Here is a 15,958-nt window from a genome sequence, read left to right on the forward strand (position 1 = left end):
CAACCCCTCCCCCTCGTTGCTTTCCACTCTGGCTCCAGCTGTTGGGGTGGATCTACCAGTTATTCACACATAATTGCAATTTATTTAGGAAGCATCACTGAAAGGACCAGTGCAGTTAGCAGCTCATTTTCTACTAAATTAACTTGCTCAGAGCGACTAGGGCCTCCTAAGTTTTTCTGTATTGTCTGAGTTAAAGTGGTAATGATTATGAGTTTGTTTCATCAGAACACACTCACACAGAGACACAGAGTTGGGAGTTGATTAATTGGGACACCATTAATTGAAATGCTGGTTGTTTTCTGTAAAAATAGCTGTGCAGCACTCTGATAGCCTTTATTAGTCTCTCGGGCTGTGTTTAAATGGCACACAGAAAATGTCATGTGTATAAATCTATTACAGCTTGCAGATAATTGACTGAAAAAATGGGCAGAATACACAAATAGCAGCTGGATTTATAGCTTACATAGGGAAATATTTATATTTACAACCATTTTCAGAAATGTATTTCTCTCTTTGCCCTCAAACAGTCATGCATTTTTATGCTAATCATCTTTATCAAACTTAATTCAGCCGATCACAACGTGCCTCTTATTGTTTAGTCAAAGTAGACCTTATATAACTGAACACGGCTGTCCTCCCCCTCAAAGGCTCCACTCCCCTATATGACACATGATGCACCTTTAATGTGTCACAATGAATTGAGAACAGCAGGGTGGGAGGTAGGCTGCACACTGGGAACCCACGAGGCACGCCGAGATCAAGCAGCAGGGAGAAAGGAGACATTCCTCTGCATACATGAATATCATTCCAGCGAGAAAGGGAGGAGAACAAAGACCACCGAAGTTAATGGCTTTTCTGTATCTGAGTGAACCGCTGTGTCTTCTCTGTCCTCTTGTAGTCACCAAGTTCAAAACAGGAAGAACAAGTAGCAGGAGTAGCAGAGATAAGAGTTCTTGTTGGCATAATGTTTTTTCTTTACTTATCATGTCCTTTTTTGGTATATTAAAGCAGCTATAATCTATATTTTTGTATCAATGGATCTTGTAACTGTGTGTAATGTGAAAGGCGTTGCCGTAATGATGAACCCACAGGTAATTATCACCCAACTCTGCAGTTCTCCGCAGCTCTCAAGGAGCTTGATGGCATCTTTCAGCTCATTGTTTTGGTTTTAGAGCCCACAAATGTGCTGTTTTGGTTCAGTCTCACTGCTCTCAACAATTTGTTTTTGGCTGCAGCTTGCAGCTATTTTCGGTGAAAAAGCTCTAAAAAACCACAACACATTACCTGCCCAGCACGAAACAGCAGTCAGGCAAAATTAGCAACTAGCTAGTGAACATATAGTGGAGCATTTAGCTGCTAAAGAGACAGATATTTCACTCAGGAGTTGGTGGAAGCCAAAAAAAGAGCTAAAAGAAGATATTGGATTTTCATCATTCACCAGGTGGCCAGAAACACAAAAGCAAATGAATGCTGATGTTGCTCCATATCTGCTCGATGTGTAAATAGGCAGTTGTTTGCTAACGTGTCCTTGGCACCTTAAAAGGTGATAATGTGGCACGCCTACTGGTTGCCACATGCACGGTGTGACGCATGCCACACACCACATAACCGCAACGTCCGTGTTTCAAATCTGGCAGTGGACTTTTGTTGGTTGTCCCTCCCCATCTCTCTCCCCCTTTGTTTCCTGTCATTTCTCCACTGTTGCCATAATAAAGGCATAAAATGCCCCCCCAAAAATCTTTAAAAAAAAGGTGATAATGTGTGAGTGTTGTGTTCACAGCTTGTTTCTTCTGCTTCTAAGTGGCCAGAAAATAATTGCTTTGAAAGGGAAACCACTGGTGTTGCTAAATATAATCAATCTCTAATGCTCAGGAGTTATTACAGTATGTGATGATATATTTCACTTGGTGTACTAAAGGATTTCTTAGATTTCCTAGAATGCCTTTGATAATAATAACTTTGACTGTACCTGAACTTGTTAGTTCAGAAAAAGGTCTAAACACAAGCAGGTAAATACCCTCCAGGTGTATTTATTCAGCTGTGTATATACTGGATGTGTCAGTGTTTTTGACTGTACCCAAAACTGTGGTGCATTCTGGTCTGTTGCTGCCACTTTGGTTGGAGAAATTGGAATCTCTGCTTCTTTTATGATTTTATGATCTGTGTTTTATGATTATTCAATGGTGCTGTTGTTAGTACTGAAAAAAGGTTAGAAATAAATCTTTCTACTAGAGTCTCTTTCTAGGGATTGACACTATCTGACAAAATGCTCACTGTGAATGTTTTAAATTACTAGAACACTTCTAGTAATCATTTCTCCCTGTCACTCTATTGTAGCTGCTGGAAATATTTTGATATAAAGTCGTGTTGTCCACTTTTCTCCAGCTGAGAACAATTTCACTGCTTCACACCAAACACCATTCAGACTTTATTGTGTTTGCTGAAACTTAACTATTCTCATCAACATCACCACATGTTTTTATATTTATTGTTTATACCTTGTGTCTTCCTGCTGGTTATTTTTCCTCCTCCTCCCTTCATGTCAAGTCAAGTCCAATTGATTTTTTTTTATATAACCCAGAATCACAAAGGAATTTAAAATCTGTAAAGCCTATGACACCCTTGATTCAGAGAAGGAAAAAGTCAGGAAATGCAACAGTGGAGGGGTCCCTCAAGGACAGGTGGACATGCATTAGATGTTGTGTGTACAAAGTCGACAGAAATAACAAGTAAAATGACACTATAGAGAAAAACGATGATAATATTTGGTAAATAGAGTGCAAACACACAGTATATAAAGGAAATAGATACTGGAAGAAATGCAGATGTGGGAAAACACTGGTAGGACCTCTCTCAGGAGGGCGTGTGGCTCAGCTTTTGCAGATAGCAACCTCTGTACTCACTATGAAAGTGGGGAAAGTAACTGATTGACTAAGCTGGTAATGCACAGAAATATTAGCACAAATGATCTGACAGACTAAATTTATTTGGCAAAAATGAACATTGTTGTGCATCTCCGTCTGCTGTCCTCTGGCTCATCCTACAGCTGACCACCGATGTGATAGTCAAAGCTTGCATTTGTTAATATCCAAACAGTCATCACAGAGGAAGAGACTGTACTGCTAGATGACTGACAAATGATCAACTGTGCAGAATTATGATGACATTTGAATCATAGATTAAATCAAATTAAACCTATAATCTTCCTCTGAATTATTTGCAATACAATCCTGAAGGAGTTGTTCGCATTCTGCACATGCTCTTCCTTTGCTTAATTGCAATGGTCAAGGTGCCCTTGTGCAAGGCACTTAGCTCCCAGCAGTTCCCAAGGAGCTGATCCGTAACCCAGCTGTGAACGTGAAGAAGAACACACGTTCAGCAAAACCTGGACAAATAAAGGTCAAAAGAATAATCACCATCATTGCCACTAACATCATAGCACTTGAATATTCTCCTGCTCCCCTCTTTGCCTCTCTGCCAAACACCCAGAACAAGCTAATTAAATCTTCTGTCAGGCATGGAAATCGCTCTGCTTTCATCCTCCCTCCATTCACGTCAGTCACATCAGGGACATGCATAATGACACGTGTTTTAGGGCTGTAATTCCCTAGTGCGTGTTAGACATTTCTCTCGGATCGCCCCCGCCTGCATGCTAATCACTAATGTGGCGCTGTTTTCTGACTGCGGCAGTGTCTGTGTGTTGCACTTGTCCAAGAGGGACATGTTTTGAAAGTGTCCAGGAGGGTGTGTGGCAGCTTTGTAGTGAAGTGAAGCTGGAGAGTCACTTTGAGAAGCTATCCACATCAAACAGCACCACCAAGACACACAGGTTGTAGGAAACACACTCACACCTACACACAGACACACACACACAGACACACACTCCCTCAGGGCTAACGCACTATAGGGCTTTCAAACTTACCTGCCACTCGTCCAGGAATGCACACTTTCCCAGGAGACTCTTTGTAAGAGCAGAGTAAGAGGCCAGCTTAGCAGGTTGAGTGAAAAGCCGGTCAAAACACTGACAGGATGCTGCGTAAAGAACTTAAATTTCTCGCAGCGGAAGAATTAACATGCCTGCTGCTTTACGGAAGTGGTGATGTTCCATGTCAAATGCATGGCAGACATGCTAGTACAAATTTACATGTTTGCACACATTTGTACAGCTCATTAGAAAAGGTGTGAATGAATCTGTCATCTGCGTGTGTGTAGTAGTGCTTCTGTTTTGCTCCTCTTGCTCCCAGCATGTGTGTGTGATTAAGCGAAGATGTAATGAATAGGGACAGTGTCCTGTTGTTTGGCCATAGAGTGCTGTTTTCCAGCTGAGAGAGCCATTAACCTGTTAGGAGGATTGACTGTGAGATTACACAATCTGCCCTGACCAAAACACAGACTTCTGGCTTTTGGGAGTGGATTCAAATGTAGCAATGAATCATAACTCTTTGACGGGAAGGCAAACACAGACATTTGTTTGTGGCTATGTTACAAAAGCAGCCTCTTTTCACAGAGTAGAGGAATTTGCAACCACTTGTTGTGCAGCCAGGTGTCTAACACAGTAGTGTCTGATTTGCTTTCAGTGAATGAATCAGGTAGTATTGATCGTTTAGTTAACAAAATGTCAGAAAATAGTGAAAAATTCTCGTTATAATTTCCTGCAGCCCATGGTCATGTGTTCAAATTGCTTGTTTTACTTAATCATCAGCCCAAAATCCAAAAATATTCAGTTTAAACTTATGTGTGACAAAGAAAAGCATTGAGAAGCTGGAACCAGTGAATGTTTGGCATTTTTGCTTGAAAAATGACAAAAATGGTTGATCGTTGCAGCTAAGTTAAAATAACAGTGTTTTGTGTGTGTGTTTTGTGTTCTTCAGACCAGTGCGGTGCTGTGTTCAGGAGGTTGCGCTCTGCTGGCTGTCAGCTCCCTCTTAGCCATCATCACCATCTTCCTGCCCAGTGGAGGATGTGAGAGGAGGATCTGCACCCTGGCTGGATACATGCAGATGGCTTCAGGTCAGTACAGACGTGAATACACACACAGCAGCATACACACACTAATACTGGATACAGACAGATAGTACAGAGGACTTTCTTCTCACAAATAGCTAATAACAGCTTGTTAAGTCCTGCATCTGCTTAAAATTCATCATTTCAACACTCTGCATTGCCCCTGTACCCCCCGAGCATGAGGCATCTTCCTTCAGTAGAGCCTCTCTGCAACAGGCCCTGACAGTGCTTCCTATTACCAGAAACAGTAAAAAGAAGCTGACTTTGTTGCCCATCAGTCAAAACACAAAAAAACAAAGGAAACAACTGGAGGACAGCTGCTGCTAGGCAACCAGAGTCTGCATGGCACTCGTAGGGGTGAACTGCTGAAGGGAAGGCGAGGATAGATTTAGAGCCTGCTGTAAAAAGACAATTACGCCTCCTTAACACAGGTCATTGGTTCAGGGCTACATGTGACTTATCAGGCTGCCGCTTTCATTCAAACAGAGAAGTAGTCTCATAAACAAAGCGTGGTCTTGTCAGCACTTCGGCTTTAAAAACCCATAATACACCACGGCTCATGTCACTGCTCGGTAGCGGCCTTCACACTCTTGCCTTGTGCATCGGACCATTTTAATGGCTGTTGGTACAAATGTGAAGCATTTTTCTAATGTTAAATGAGAGGTTCATGTGTGCTTTAGTTAAAGCAACATATTTTCTTATACGTGTCGCACCTTCACATTTTCTGTTGAGATACTGTGCATTTGCGCTGTTAAAGATAAAATAGCTGAGCAGCAAGTCAAAAAAATGCCGTTTTCTGCCTTTTCTAAAGCTATTCATGCACCTCTGATGCCTTTTTGATTTAGTAAGTCTCAAGTCACTTCATCTATCCACTCTGTTTTTCAGGTCGACTGATTCACAAACCCTTAGTTGTTTATTTTTCCCTCTCTAATTCATTTGGCGTCAGCAGCAATTACGTAGCCTGTATACTGAGTAGCTAATTTGAATCCCTGCATGTGGCATTTAACTAAGCATAATTAGAAGCTGAATTAATTGGGCAGGTTAAATCTTTATTGACAAAGCCGGAACTTTCACAGGGCATGGTTAATGGTGTGTTTTAAAGTGGCGCTTATTGCTAACAGTCAGACCCTCATACTCCTCTGTCTGACTCCACAATCAGATCAATGTTGCTCTGGGAAGATGAGAGGGAGTCTGCAGCAAAGCAAGAGTGCTGAGCCTCTTGTGAATGTGTGTGTGTGTGTGTGTGTGTGTGTGTGTGTGTGTGTGTGTGTGTAATCCTGTTCTGTGGTGTAGAGCTGTGTGTCTTTCTCAGTGATAGACTTTGCTAAATAACAATGCAAAGCGAGGAGACGGGCCTTTGTTCAGTTTCCAGGTCGACTCTTGTCTAGATAGACAGAGGTTTCACAGAGAGCCCACACAGCCCTGAGGAGGGCAGATCAGAGGAGTGTTTGTTTTCCCAGCAATGCAAGTATGTGCATGAGTGCTATCAAAGTGGCCTGATAAACTGAAACAAGTAGATTAAGAACAATGGTTTTCGTTAGAGTGTGCATATTATCAGTGTTGCTGATGCCTGTTTTTACTCCCATGTTTTCTACAGTATCTCTGACAAATGAGGCAAAGGAGACATGTGATGTTGTATTACTTCACTTACAGTATTACAGTATTAATATAGTAGTAGTTACTGTATGAGGGCTGAGCGTCACAAAAATAAAAAAGAGATCACATATCAAATAGGAAGGGAAGGGGAGGTTTATGAAATGTTTGTGAAATGTAAGCAAAACATACGCAAAACGTATGGGCAGAAATGTCACAGTTTTGTGGGTGGAAAGTTAATTTGCATTTTTAAGTTGATAGGATTGAGTAATGCAAAAGGATTTTAGCTAGAGATGCAAGAAAATCATCATGTAGTAACATGTGGTAGAAATTATTGCATAAAAATTGGCAATAGGTGAAAAGAGATTTTTTTTCATTAGATATTGGGTTTAATTACAGTCAGTCATGTTGTCAGGATTCATTGCTGTAGTCTGTTGCACTTATGATGACGTTGCAGATGCATGTGGAACAGTAACAATATTGTTTTCATAATATCTGTTTGCTATATGGTAGCAGTATTATAGTAGACCAGTGGTTCACAAAGTCACTGGGGTGCTTTAAGGACAGTCTGAGACAACGGAGCTGGCCAAAAGGATGAGTGTTAGGGTTAGGAGTAGAGTTAGGGGTTAGGGTTAGGGGTTAGAGTCCACCTCTAAAACTGACACTTGCTTTACAACATTTGCTGTATCACTTTTACTACATAGCTAGAACATGGGAGGCACAGCCCAGGAATGTTTGTACATTCTGTCAGAAGTAGAAGCACGTAACCTTGTGTCCTTACATTCAACAGTTCTGCACACACAGCAGAGGGCTTTTCGAGGTAAAACTGCCCAGCTCTTTGCTTTCTCAGGCCGGTGGTCCCGTGGGTGAAGTCCAGAATTAGATGTGAACTTGCTAACCCCTCCACTGGTTTAGCTCAGCACTATATCAAGTGGTTCAGCTCCTGCGCCACCGAGCGCTGCCACCATCAATGTTTTACGCTCCGAGAGAGGGAGGCAGAACATTTCTGTGTGCCTAGGCGGGGAGCTTTTTCTCCTGTCATGCATATTTTATCGGCCTGTTCTTCTTAGTGGTCAGGATCCATAGGATTGGATGGCTCTTTGATTCGAGCAATGTGTGTCTGTGTGTGTGTGTGTGTTTGTGTGGAAAGAGTGAACAGAGATGGAGACTTGCATAGACAGATTTACTTATCAGGGTAAAGAAATACATGCAACCATTACTTCGCACATAAATTTATGCATATTATAGATGTACAAACATGCACAGGTGTAAAAAAACACAGCTGCAAGCTCACAAACACACCCACTCATTTATTTCATTCGTGTTACTGAATTTTATTTGAATTTCTGTGTATTTAACTTTCTAGCATTCCACTCCTGGGTAACATCAAATCTACCCTTCATTTTTGCTTTTTTACTTCAGTTCATATGCTGACAGAAGCAGCTGAAGACCACGTTGGGGTTTCGTCGTGCAACAACACTCAGGCAGATTCTCACAGTGCAGTTATCTGTTCAGGGCTGAAGACACGTCACACTCCGCTGAGTGTACAAGCACTCACTGCACAGACAAGCGTAATCTCAAGCTGCTTTCCTCCAGGGTTATAGCCATATTAACATATGGAGATCATTTACATTACATGCTCACACGAAAACGTTGGAGAGATTTTATGTGCTACATTGATTGCCTGTTGTTTTCTCTTTTTATTGATATGACTGCCAGTTCAAAAAATGTTTTAGTGTGAAAATGGTTCTTTGGGAGTCTGGCAGGTTGAGGACTTAAAAGGTATACACCTAAAGCTGTGTTTTTCTGCTCTTGAAAGAAATATGAACCACAGAGTGTTTTTTTTTTTCTTACCTGTATAATCGAAGATGTTTGAGTTGCTCGGTCTGGAGCAGCAGCAGCTTGTGGTGTTTTGTTGTTACACAGAGAGATAAAAGGAGAGCAATGGCACTCAGTAATAAATGGGGAACCACAAGTGAAATCTGGTTCTGCTTTGAGCAATGAATTTGGCAGCGCTATTTGGTGACATTTTTTAAAATATGAAACCCAAACTGTTTTTTTTTTCTGATAACAAGGAACCCTGTAATTTAAGAAATATTTCATGTGCCGCAACATGAAAGTTTTCTTGTATGCTTCCCAAAATGTCAAGATCTTATTGAAATTCTTTTACCACAAGACTTCACACGTTGAGGAAAGAAATCAAGTTTCCCAAAGTGGAAGCTTAGAAAAGTAATTTTTCATCTTAGATAGACATGAAGTCCTGAAGTAATGGACTTTTTTATGCTCTGATTTTCCTTGTTGATGTACAAAGCCTGGTATGTTATCTGAACATATTCTTTGCAGCTATCAGTGATTATAGTATTTCAAATTCTTTATGTCAGTAGTTCACAACTTTTTTGGCTTGTGACCATTTTAAACAAAGCAAACTCAACATATTTCTATGAGCTGTGAGCACTTTAAGAGCAATCAGATTTTTAAAATATCATGTACATTTCCATATTTATATCCTGGGGCTATATTGGAATATCTTTGAATGATTTACAGTAAAAAAAAACCCTCTTTATTCATCTTATACTGACCCTTTATGCAACCCCTCAGTTCAGCCTCTGTCTGAAACAGGCCATTTCAGCTCCCGTCTCTTTAAGACTCCCCTCCCGATGAGCCCACTCTGTTCTGATAGGTTAGCTTCCAGAAGCTGTCCCTCAGCAGACTTCTGCTGGCTCTGGAGGCTACATCAACAAACCATGAAACAAACTATAGTAGAAGGATTTCATTTCTTTTTCTTTCTTTCTTTTTGAACCCGAATCAAATCCAGAATATGTGAGTGGACAACGCAAACAACCTACAGAACAATCATAGAAACAACCTTAGCAACAAAGACTACAGAAAGGATGGCTGTTAGTGGCCATGAGTGAACAATCTAATGTCATCACGAGGAGGAAGTAGAGGTAACTTTGCAAGCAGAGCATTCAGAGCAAGTTGAAGCCCTGGCTTTTGGCTTGCAGGGAGCATTTTAACATACATTCACATCAAGTTTTGGAACTTTGACCATGTTTAACATAGTCACTCAACATCATAACAGTATGAAAATAACAGAAAATCACAAAAAGCATGATATAGCCCCTTTAAGTCAAGAGGTAAAACTTCAGTATTTCACAGTCAGTTGACCTGAAAATGATGACTGATACATGATTTTATATAGGAGATATATATATATATATATATATTCAGTATATATATTTTTTCCAGTTAGTTAAGTATCCTGCAATCACTCAGATTTACTTTGGGGCCCTTACAAGTCCCCAGGAACAGCGCTGGGCTTTAAAGCCAATTTCACATGATGGCCAAACTGTGGAATTACAACTTCCATTTCCACCTTGGGCCCAAAAAGCATTTTTCCTGAACACAATCATGAGAAAAGGAACGGCTCTAAAACAGTGGATACATTTTTTTGAGCATCACAATCCCCGCAAAATGACTCGTTTCACATCAGAATTTGATCCATTCGGTCCGATCACATTTCAAAAGTCTAGAAGAGCCACACGATTGAATTGTTTTATCCACATTCAAGTAAGCCAGAGGGCTAAACTAGGAGTTAGCTATCTCAGCCTGCAGAAGTTTCTAGTGGGCAAACTCTATGGGTGCATTATGAGTTGCACAGTATGTTTTCATCCAGGTCTTTACATTGGGAAGTGGCTTTTTTGGCTTCATGCACCACTGAGCAACTTTCATAGGAATGAATGGAACCCTCCGACACTGTATCCAGTTATCTTTTTGGCCCCTGACCCTTTAGTGGGAAACCACTGATTTACATTATTATTTGATATTTGGTTCATTGTGTGGAGAGGCAGGTTGAGTTGCTCATGGACACTTGGCAAACTAACCTCTTGTTGTAAAACAACTTCAGAAACAACTACATTACTCTTCTGATATCTGCAGATATCACAGTACTGTGTCTCAGCCTCAGGACTATATTTATATCAAAATCGTGACATTTCGGCTGCTCTTGGCCATGAATGAATGGATTTTGCAGTCACAGCAGAATGAATGAAAATGACTCTGTAAGGGAATGTTATCATTTGCTCAGTGGACCAACTTTTGGCTCAAAAAGGTTTCCAATTTGCAGCTAAACTCCATCCAACCCCAGCTGCACCCGCTGAATATTTCCCTTTGAAGATTCCCCCTATGCGACTTTCTGAAACTGTGCCTTCTTATCTGCATCCCCATCAGAGAGAGTCCTTCAGTGTTTTTACCCCGACGTTGGCTGCTTGGGAAACGAAAGAGAGCGTGTATTTTTGTGTGTGTGTGTGTGTGTTCCCTCAAGCACATACACTCACATCCAGTTTCATTGTGCTGATGCTGAGGAAGCCCGGCCTGCTGTGTCAGCTTTCCCTTGGGCAAAGCTGCTATGCAGATGTCCTCCGAAGCATGGTGATGAAAATAGGAAGTTGCTTTGATCAAAGCACCTGCTGTTTTATTTCAGTGCTGCTGTCGCCGCCGGAGCCCATATGGTACCTGTGCCAGCTGTCAATCATTTCTCTGATACAGATGAATACATTTTCCATATCAGGCTGGATTAGAGCTGCAGAGTCTATTAGCAGAACATGTCCCTCCAACAATTAAATTACACTTTGTGTGTTTTCCTTTCATCGCTGCGAAAGGGAGGATGATTGAACCATCATTTATGTCACCATCAGTATTCTGAATAGTTTTCCTCTAAAAAGTCTCAGACTGAGTGAGAGAACTTTTCTTAGAGAGCAAACATCACTGAAACATTGTTTGATTATCTCTGCCATCTTTGAACCGCTTCCAGCTGCCTCCAGGCATAAAATCTAGCCAGTGCTGTCCAGTTTTCCATATTTCTGTGTGACGGGGGCAACTTTGGGTTAAGCTCCGTACTCAAACTGATGTTTTTGAGTTTTAGTCTTTCATGTCTGTTCAGGAGGCCTCTGCTCCACCCTTCAAGCTGCTTCCTTCTCATTTAATATGCTGTGTGTCTGAATGTGTGTGAGCACTGCTGTAGTAAATCCACGCTCCTTTTTCTGACCTATCACTCCTTCCTCTGCTTTTTTCTTTCACTCTCTTTCTCTCAAAGGGAAAATTCACCACTGTGAATATGATGATTTCTTAAAACTAGGTCACCTATGTTGAAGAAATGTGCAATTATTTTTGAAATCGGTGCCCTATGACTAGAGAAAACTGAGAAAAAGTTAAAGGGGAATCCTACAGCAACCAAGATGCATTGTGTGTGTCCTGTCCAATCTACTGAAGGGTGCGTTTATGGGATGCAAATTTCAGAGACAAAGTTAGTAAGAAGCATTATATCTCTTTACTCATCGATTCTGGATATATTGTACTGGTGTGCAAGGATTGGTGCCGGTGTGATATTCGGCCTTGTATCATGAAACTAGTTTTCTTACAAATATGCTGATATTTTAAAGTATTTAGTAGTGATATTTTAGAAACTTTTGCCTATCACTGGTGTAACATGGTAGACAGAGTTTTTTTGGAGACTCACCTTTGACAGTTTTTGAAGGCTCCACTACAGAAAATGAGGAAACTTAGTTTGTAGTCTAAAGCAGATCTCCAAAGTCTTTGCCAGCAAATCAGTGGGGAGCTCTGGGTGCAGGCAACATGGAGGGAAGTTAAACATTGTTAATTTGCATATACTATTCACATTGTCTTAATCACGATCAGAACCCCAAACCTCTTTCTGCATGTTCTCTGTCGATCACTGGTATTTCATTCTGTTTCATCATGCGTCGGGCCGGCTCGAGGCTCTCACACGCCTCAAAGTGTTTTTTTTAGTAGGGAGTCTAGAACTTTTTCACCACCGAATCTCACAGATCTACCAAAGAAATCAAAGACAGAAAAGTCAATTTAACTTCTACACACGCTATGTTTTGTCTGTGTGCGTGTGTATGTGTGTGTGTGTGTGTGTGTGTGTGTGTGTGTGTGTGTGTGTGTGTGTGTGTGTGTTGACAGAATGTGACCCAGTTTAGATGCAGTGTGATGCTGACATTGTAACCTCTTCACCTGTGACTCACAGCATGCTGACAATAGACATTCAAGGAGTCTTGTCAGTCACAGTGTTCGTATGTTTCAGTGTCACTTTTTATATAATCAGAGTTGCATCCTGCACACACACACACACACACACACACACACACACACACACACACACACACACACACAGTCTGAACATTTTCTCTGAGTTTGCGCTCTAGTTTTACAAACTTGTTAATTAAAAAAGATCGGAGCAGATTTACACTGGAGAAGCACCACACAGCCTTGTCTGCGAACTCGACAAAGCATTTACAAACATGCAACATGTTTGATTCATTTGTCATCTGTGTTACAGCAAATGGACCCAAATGGATAAACGAGGCCTAATGTCTACTGAATCAGCCTGCGTGTTTGTGTATTTGCGTATGCTAAGCTCACTCATTGGTCAAATCTGATGTCTACTGTAATTATGAGCATGGCGGCACTTGGCTCTGCTCGCTCACTGATACATTACCCACAAAAACCACAGTAATTGGCCCACCAGTCAATTAGAGCTGGACTGTGATTAAGACTGAACTTTCATGCTGTCCAATTCATCTACTTTCTTTAATTTACTAGAGAGCTCTCTTACAGACTTTGCATTGAAGCGGCTGTCTCAGATCAACAGTTCTTTTTTAAATCTATCTTTAATGTTGCCTTTTGAAAGCTGTGCTTTGATATTTTTCCTCCACATCAACTCTTGTGAACTCATGTGAAGAAGCGAGAATACCGGCGTGTTTCAGAGATTTTTCCTCTGATATTAATGTTCTTTACAATATTAATTAACCTTCCTTATTATCTGTATATGCTGGAAACCCTTATTACTCTATCTCTGAAACTGAAACTGCCCTAGTGTGTGGTTACGCCTCCCTGAGTCGTATCACGGTAGCAAGCAACAAATGACATGTTGACAGGAGGAAGATGAACAGAGCTTGAAAGGAGAGGAGGGGGAACAGCAGCACTTTCTTTTTTTGTTTCTTTTTTCCAGTGGACTGGCTGAGTCCTTTCCCTTCTGTCAGATGGAGAAGAACCGTCGCAGGGTCCAAAAACATGTTCGGCTGTTTGTTATTCCTCCCCTTTCTCCCTTCTCTTCCTGTTCTTCCGTCATCCTGCCATGAAAGCCCCGGTGAACACACTCACATTCGCACACAAACACACTCAAAGAACTAGTGGCTATGCATATTGCATGAGTCCTCCACTTCTGAAGGCCTCTCTGCTTTTTTTTTCATTTCGCAACTTACAGCAGAGATGATGAGGTGGAAGCCAGATTCTGCACTTAAGGGCTGCTTCCTTTCTTTACTGCAGGAAAACAGACCAGAAGCTGCTTATAGGAAACCTGCGACTTAAAGATGCTGTGTGCTGCAGTTTAAATCATCAATATGTAATTCTGTAATATCTTTGTGCAGTTGAGAGCAGGAAATTAATGAAACCCATTGCCTATTGATGTGCTAGTGTTTCACTGTAGTCAGACCACGTTTCCCATAAACCCTATGGCTTTATTTTACTCTCCGCTTACTTGACTTTGCTCTGCATGTCTGACTTTACAGAAGATGTTAAACATTTAAACTCAATAAAATCTGAAGTTTACTCAGACCCAACAAATGGAAAGTTTTTGGAACAGTCTTCATTAAACATTATGTTTGTACTAGATAGTCTGACTGCAAAGGGAACTGAATTGTCACCTGTGCTAACACTCTGGCGTGTGCTCTGGATGTTCAACTTGTTTTTTACTAAATCTAAGTAGATCTAGAAGCTTGCTGGTTAGTCACGCCAACAGACTGGCTCACTAATAGTCACTGTAATACAACTCTACACACAAAGTAAGTGTGTGTGTGTCTGTGCATCTCCTAGGAATTCCCACTAGTGCCCATTTGATATGAACAACAGCCTGGATGACTCATTGTTGTGTCTGTGGTTGTTGGATTGCAGCTGCTTTAGTCCTCCACACTGGGCCCTCAGCCGTAAACATACACACACACACATACACACACACTTGGATGAATGTTTGTGGGTGTGTATGTGTGATGTGTGTGTGTGTGTGTGTGCGTGATTATGTGTGCTTTCCTTTCAGTTTCATTTCTCCTATGTCGTTTTATCCTCCTCCCTCTCATGCGGTGATTGATCCTCCGCTCAGAGGCTTCTCTTGAGTGCGCGGTGATGAGTGGGAGCCGGTGCCGCGTTGTCATGTTTTTGTTTGTGCCATCTGTGTTGTTGGGAATTAGCTTTTTGTAGGCAATATGAAGGGTTGAGACCGCCGGTACCTGTCACATACACACACACACACAGACACACACACACAGACACACACGGGCAACATGATTGATTAGGCAATGCTGCACAGTTGCTATTGCTTTGCTTGTGTTCATGACTTCCTCATTTACATGAGACAAATGAATGTGTTTGCTCTGCTAAGTGAATTAAAAATACTGCTTTTGAGGATTGTGTGTAGGTGTGTACATGGCGTGTATGCTGACCAACCTATTGTTCCTGTACAGAATGTATACTGGATGAAATCAAGTTGGGAAACAATGGTATATCAAAATCGTGACACTTTGGCTGCTCTTGGCAATTGTCCTATCTATTTTATAACATTGACAATCACAGCTTTACTGAAGCTACATCAATACATTTCAGGTTTGAAAGGTTTTAGCAGAATTTGCCCCAAAATCATCTTAGCAGTTATGTAATGAGAGAACAAAAATCAAAAACTAATATCTATGTTAAAGGAGTAGTTCAACATTTAGATCAACATCACTCTCATCTGTCGGTTAAATATGAAGCTACAGTCAGGAGCCGGTTAGCTTAGCTTAGCTAGACTGGAAGCAGGGGGAAACATCTAGCCATTCCATCCAAAGGTAACAAAAGCCACATACGAACACCCCCAAAGTTCAGTAATTTACATGCCATATGACTTCATGCCAAGCTAAGCTAAGACATGGGAGTGTTATCCATCTTCTCATCTAATTATGAGCAAGAAAGCAAGTAAGCATATTTCCCAAAATGTCAAACTATTTCTTTCAGTATACTAAAGGGGAACAAAAAGCTCTACAGTTTAAGGGTAAGCAATCACAACTTAAGTGCAGCAATTTCTGTTATTGCTGTGTACAACGCTGATGAAAAGCACACAAAATAAGACTGAAAAATAGTATACTGTTTGGAACTAGCAGGGACTGTTTTCTCTGTATGTGCCGTTGCTGATCCTGCAGGTCTGTGCAGAAGAAAAGAGAAGAACAGTAGCGATCCAGGACACGTTTGAGCTTTCAAGTGTCACAAGCAGCACAGGCAGAGAGAGCTGTAGAGGGAATCAGCTATCAGC

General features: G+C 41.2%; 1 protein-coding gene across 2 annotated transcripts in view; it reads left to right on the forward strand.

Moving 5' to 3' along the window:
- LOC122995351 (transmembrane protein 211) overlaps positions 1-15,958 on the forward strand; it is a 95,461-nt gene that overhangs the window by 22,384 nt on the left and 57,119 nt on the right. For both annotated transcript variants that reach the window (XM_044370524.1, XM_044370523.1), the window contains exon 2: positions 4,872-5,010. In XM_044370524.1, coding sequence (XP_044226459.1) covers positions 4,872-5,010 — 139 coding nt within the window. The remainder of the gene's footprint in view (positions 1-4,871; positions 5,011-15,958) is intronic.

This window comes from Thunnus albacares, chromosome 13, assembly GCF_914725855.1.
Source record: "Thunnus albacares chromosome 13, fThuAlb1.1, whole genome shotgun sequence".
Taxonomy (NCBI): Eukaryota; Metazoa; Chordata; class Actinopteri; order Scombriformes; family Scombridae; genus Thunnus; species Thunnus albacares.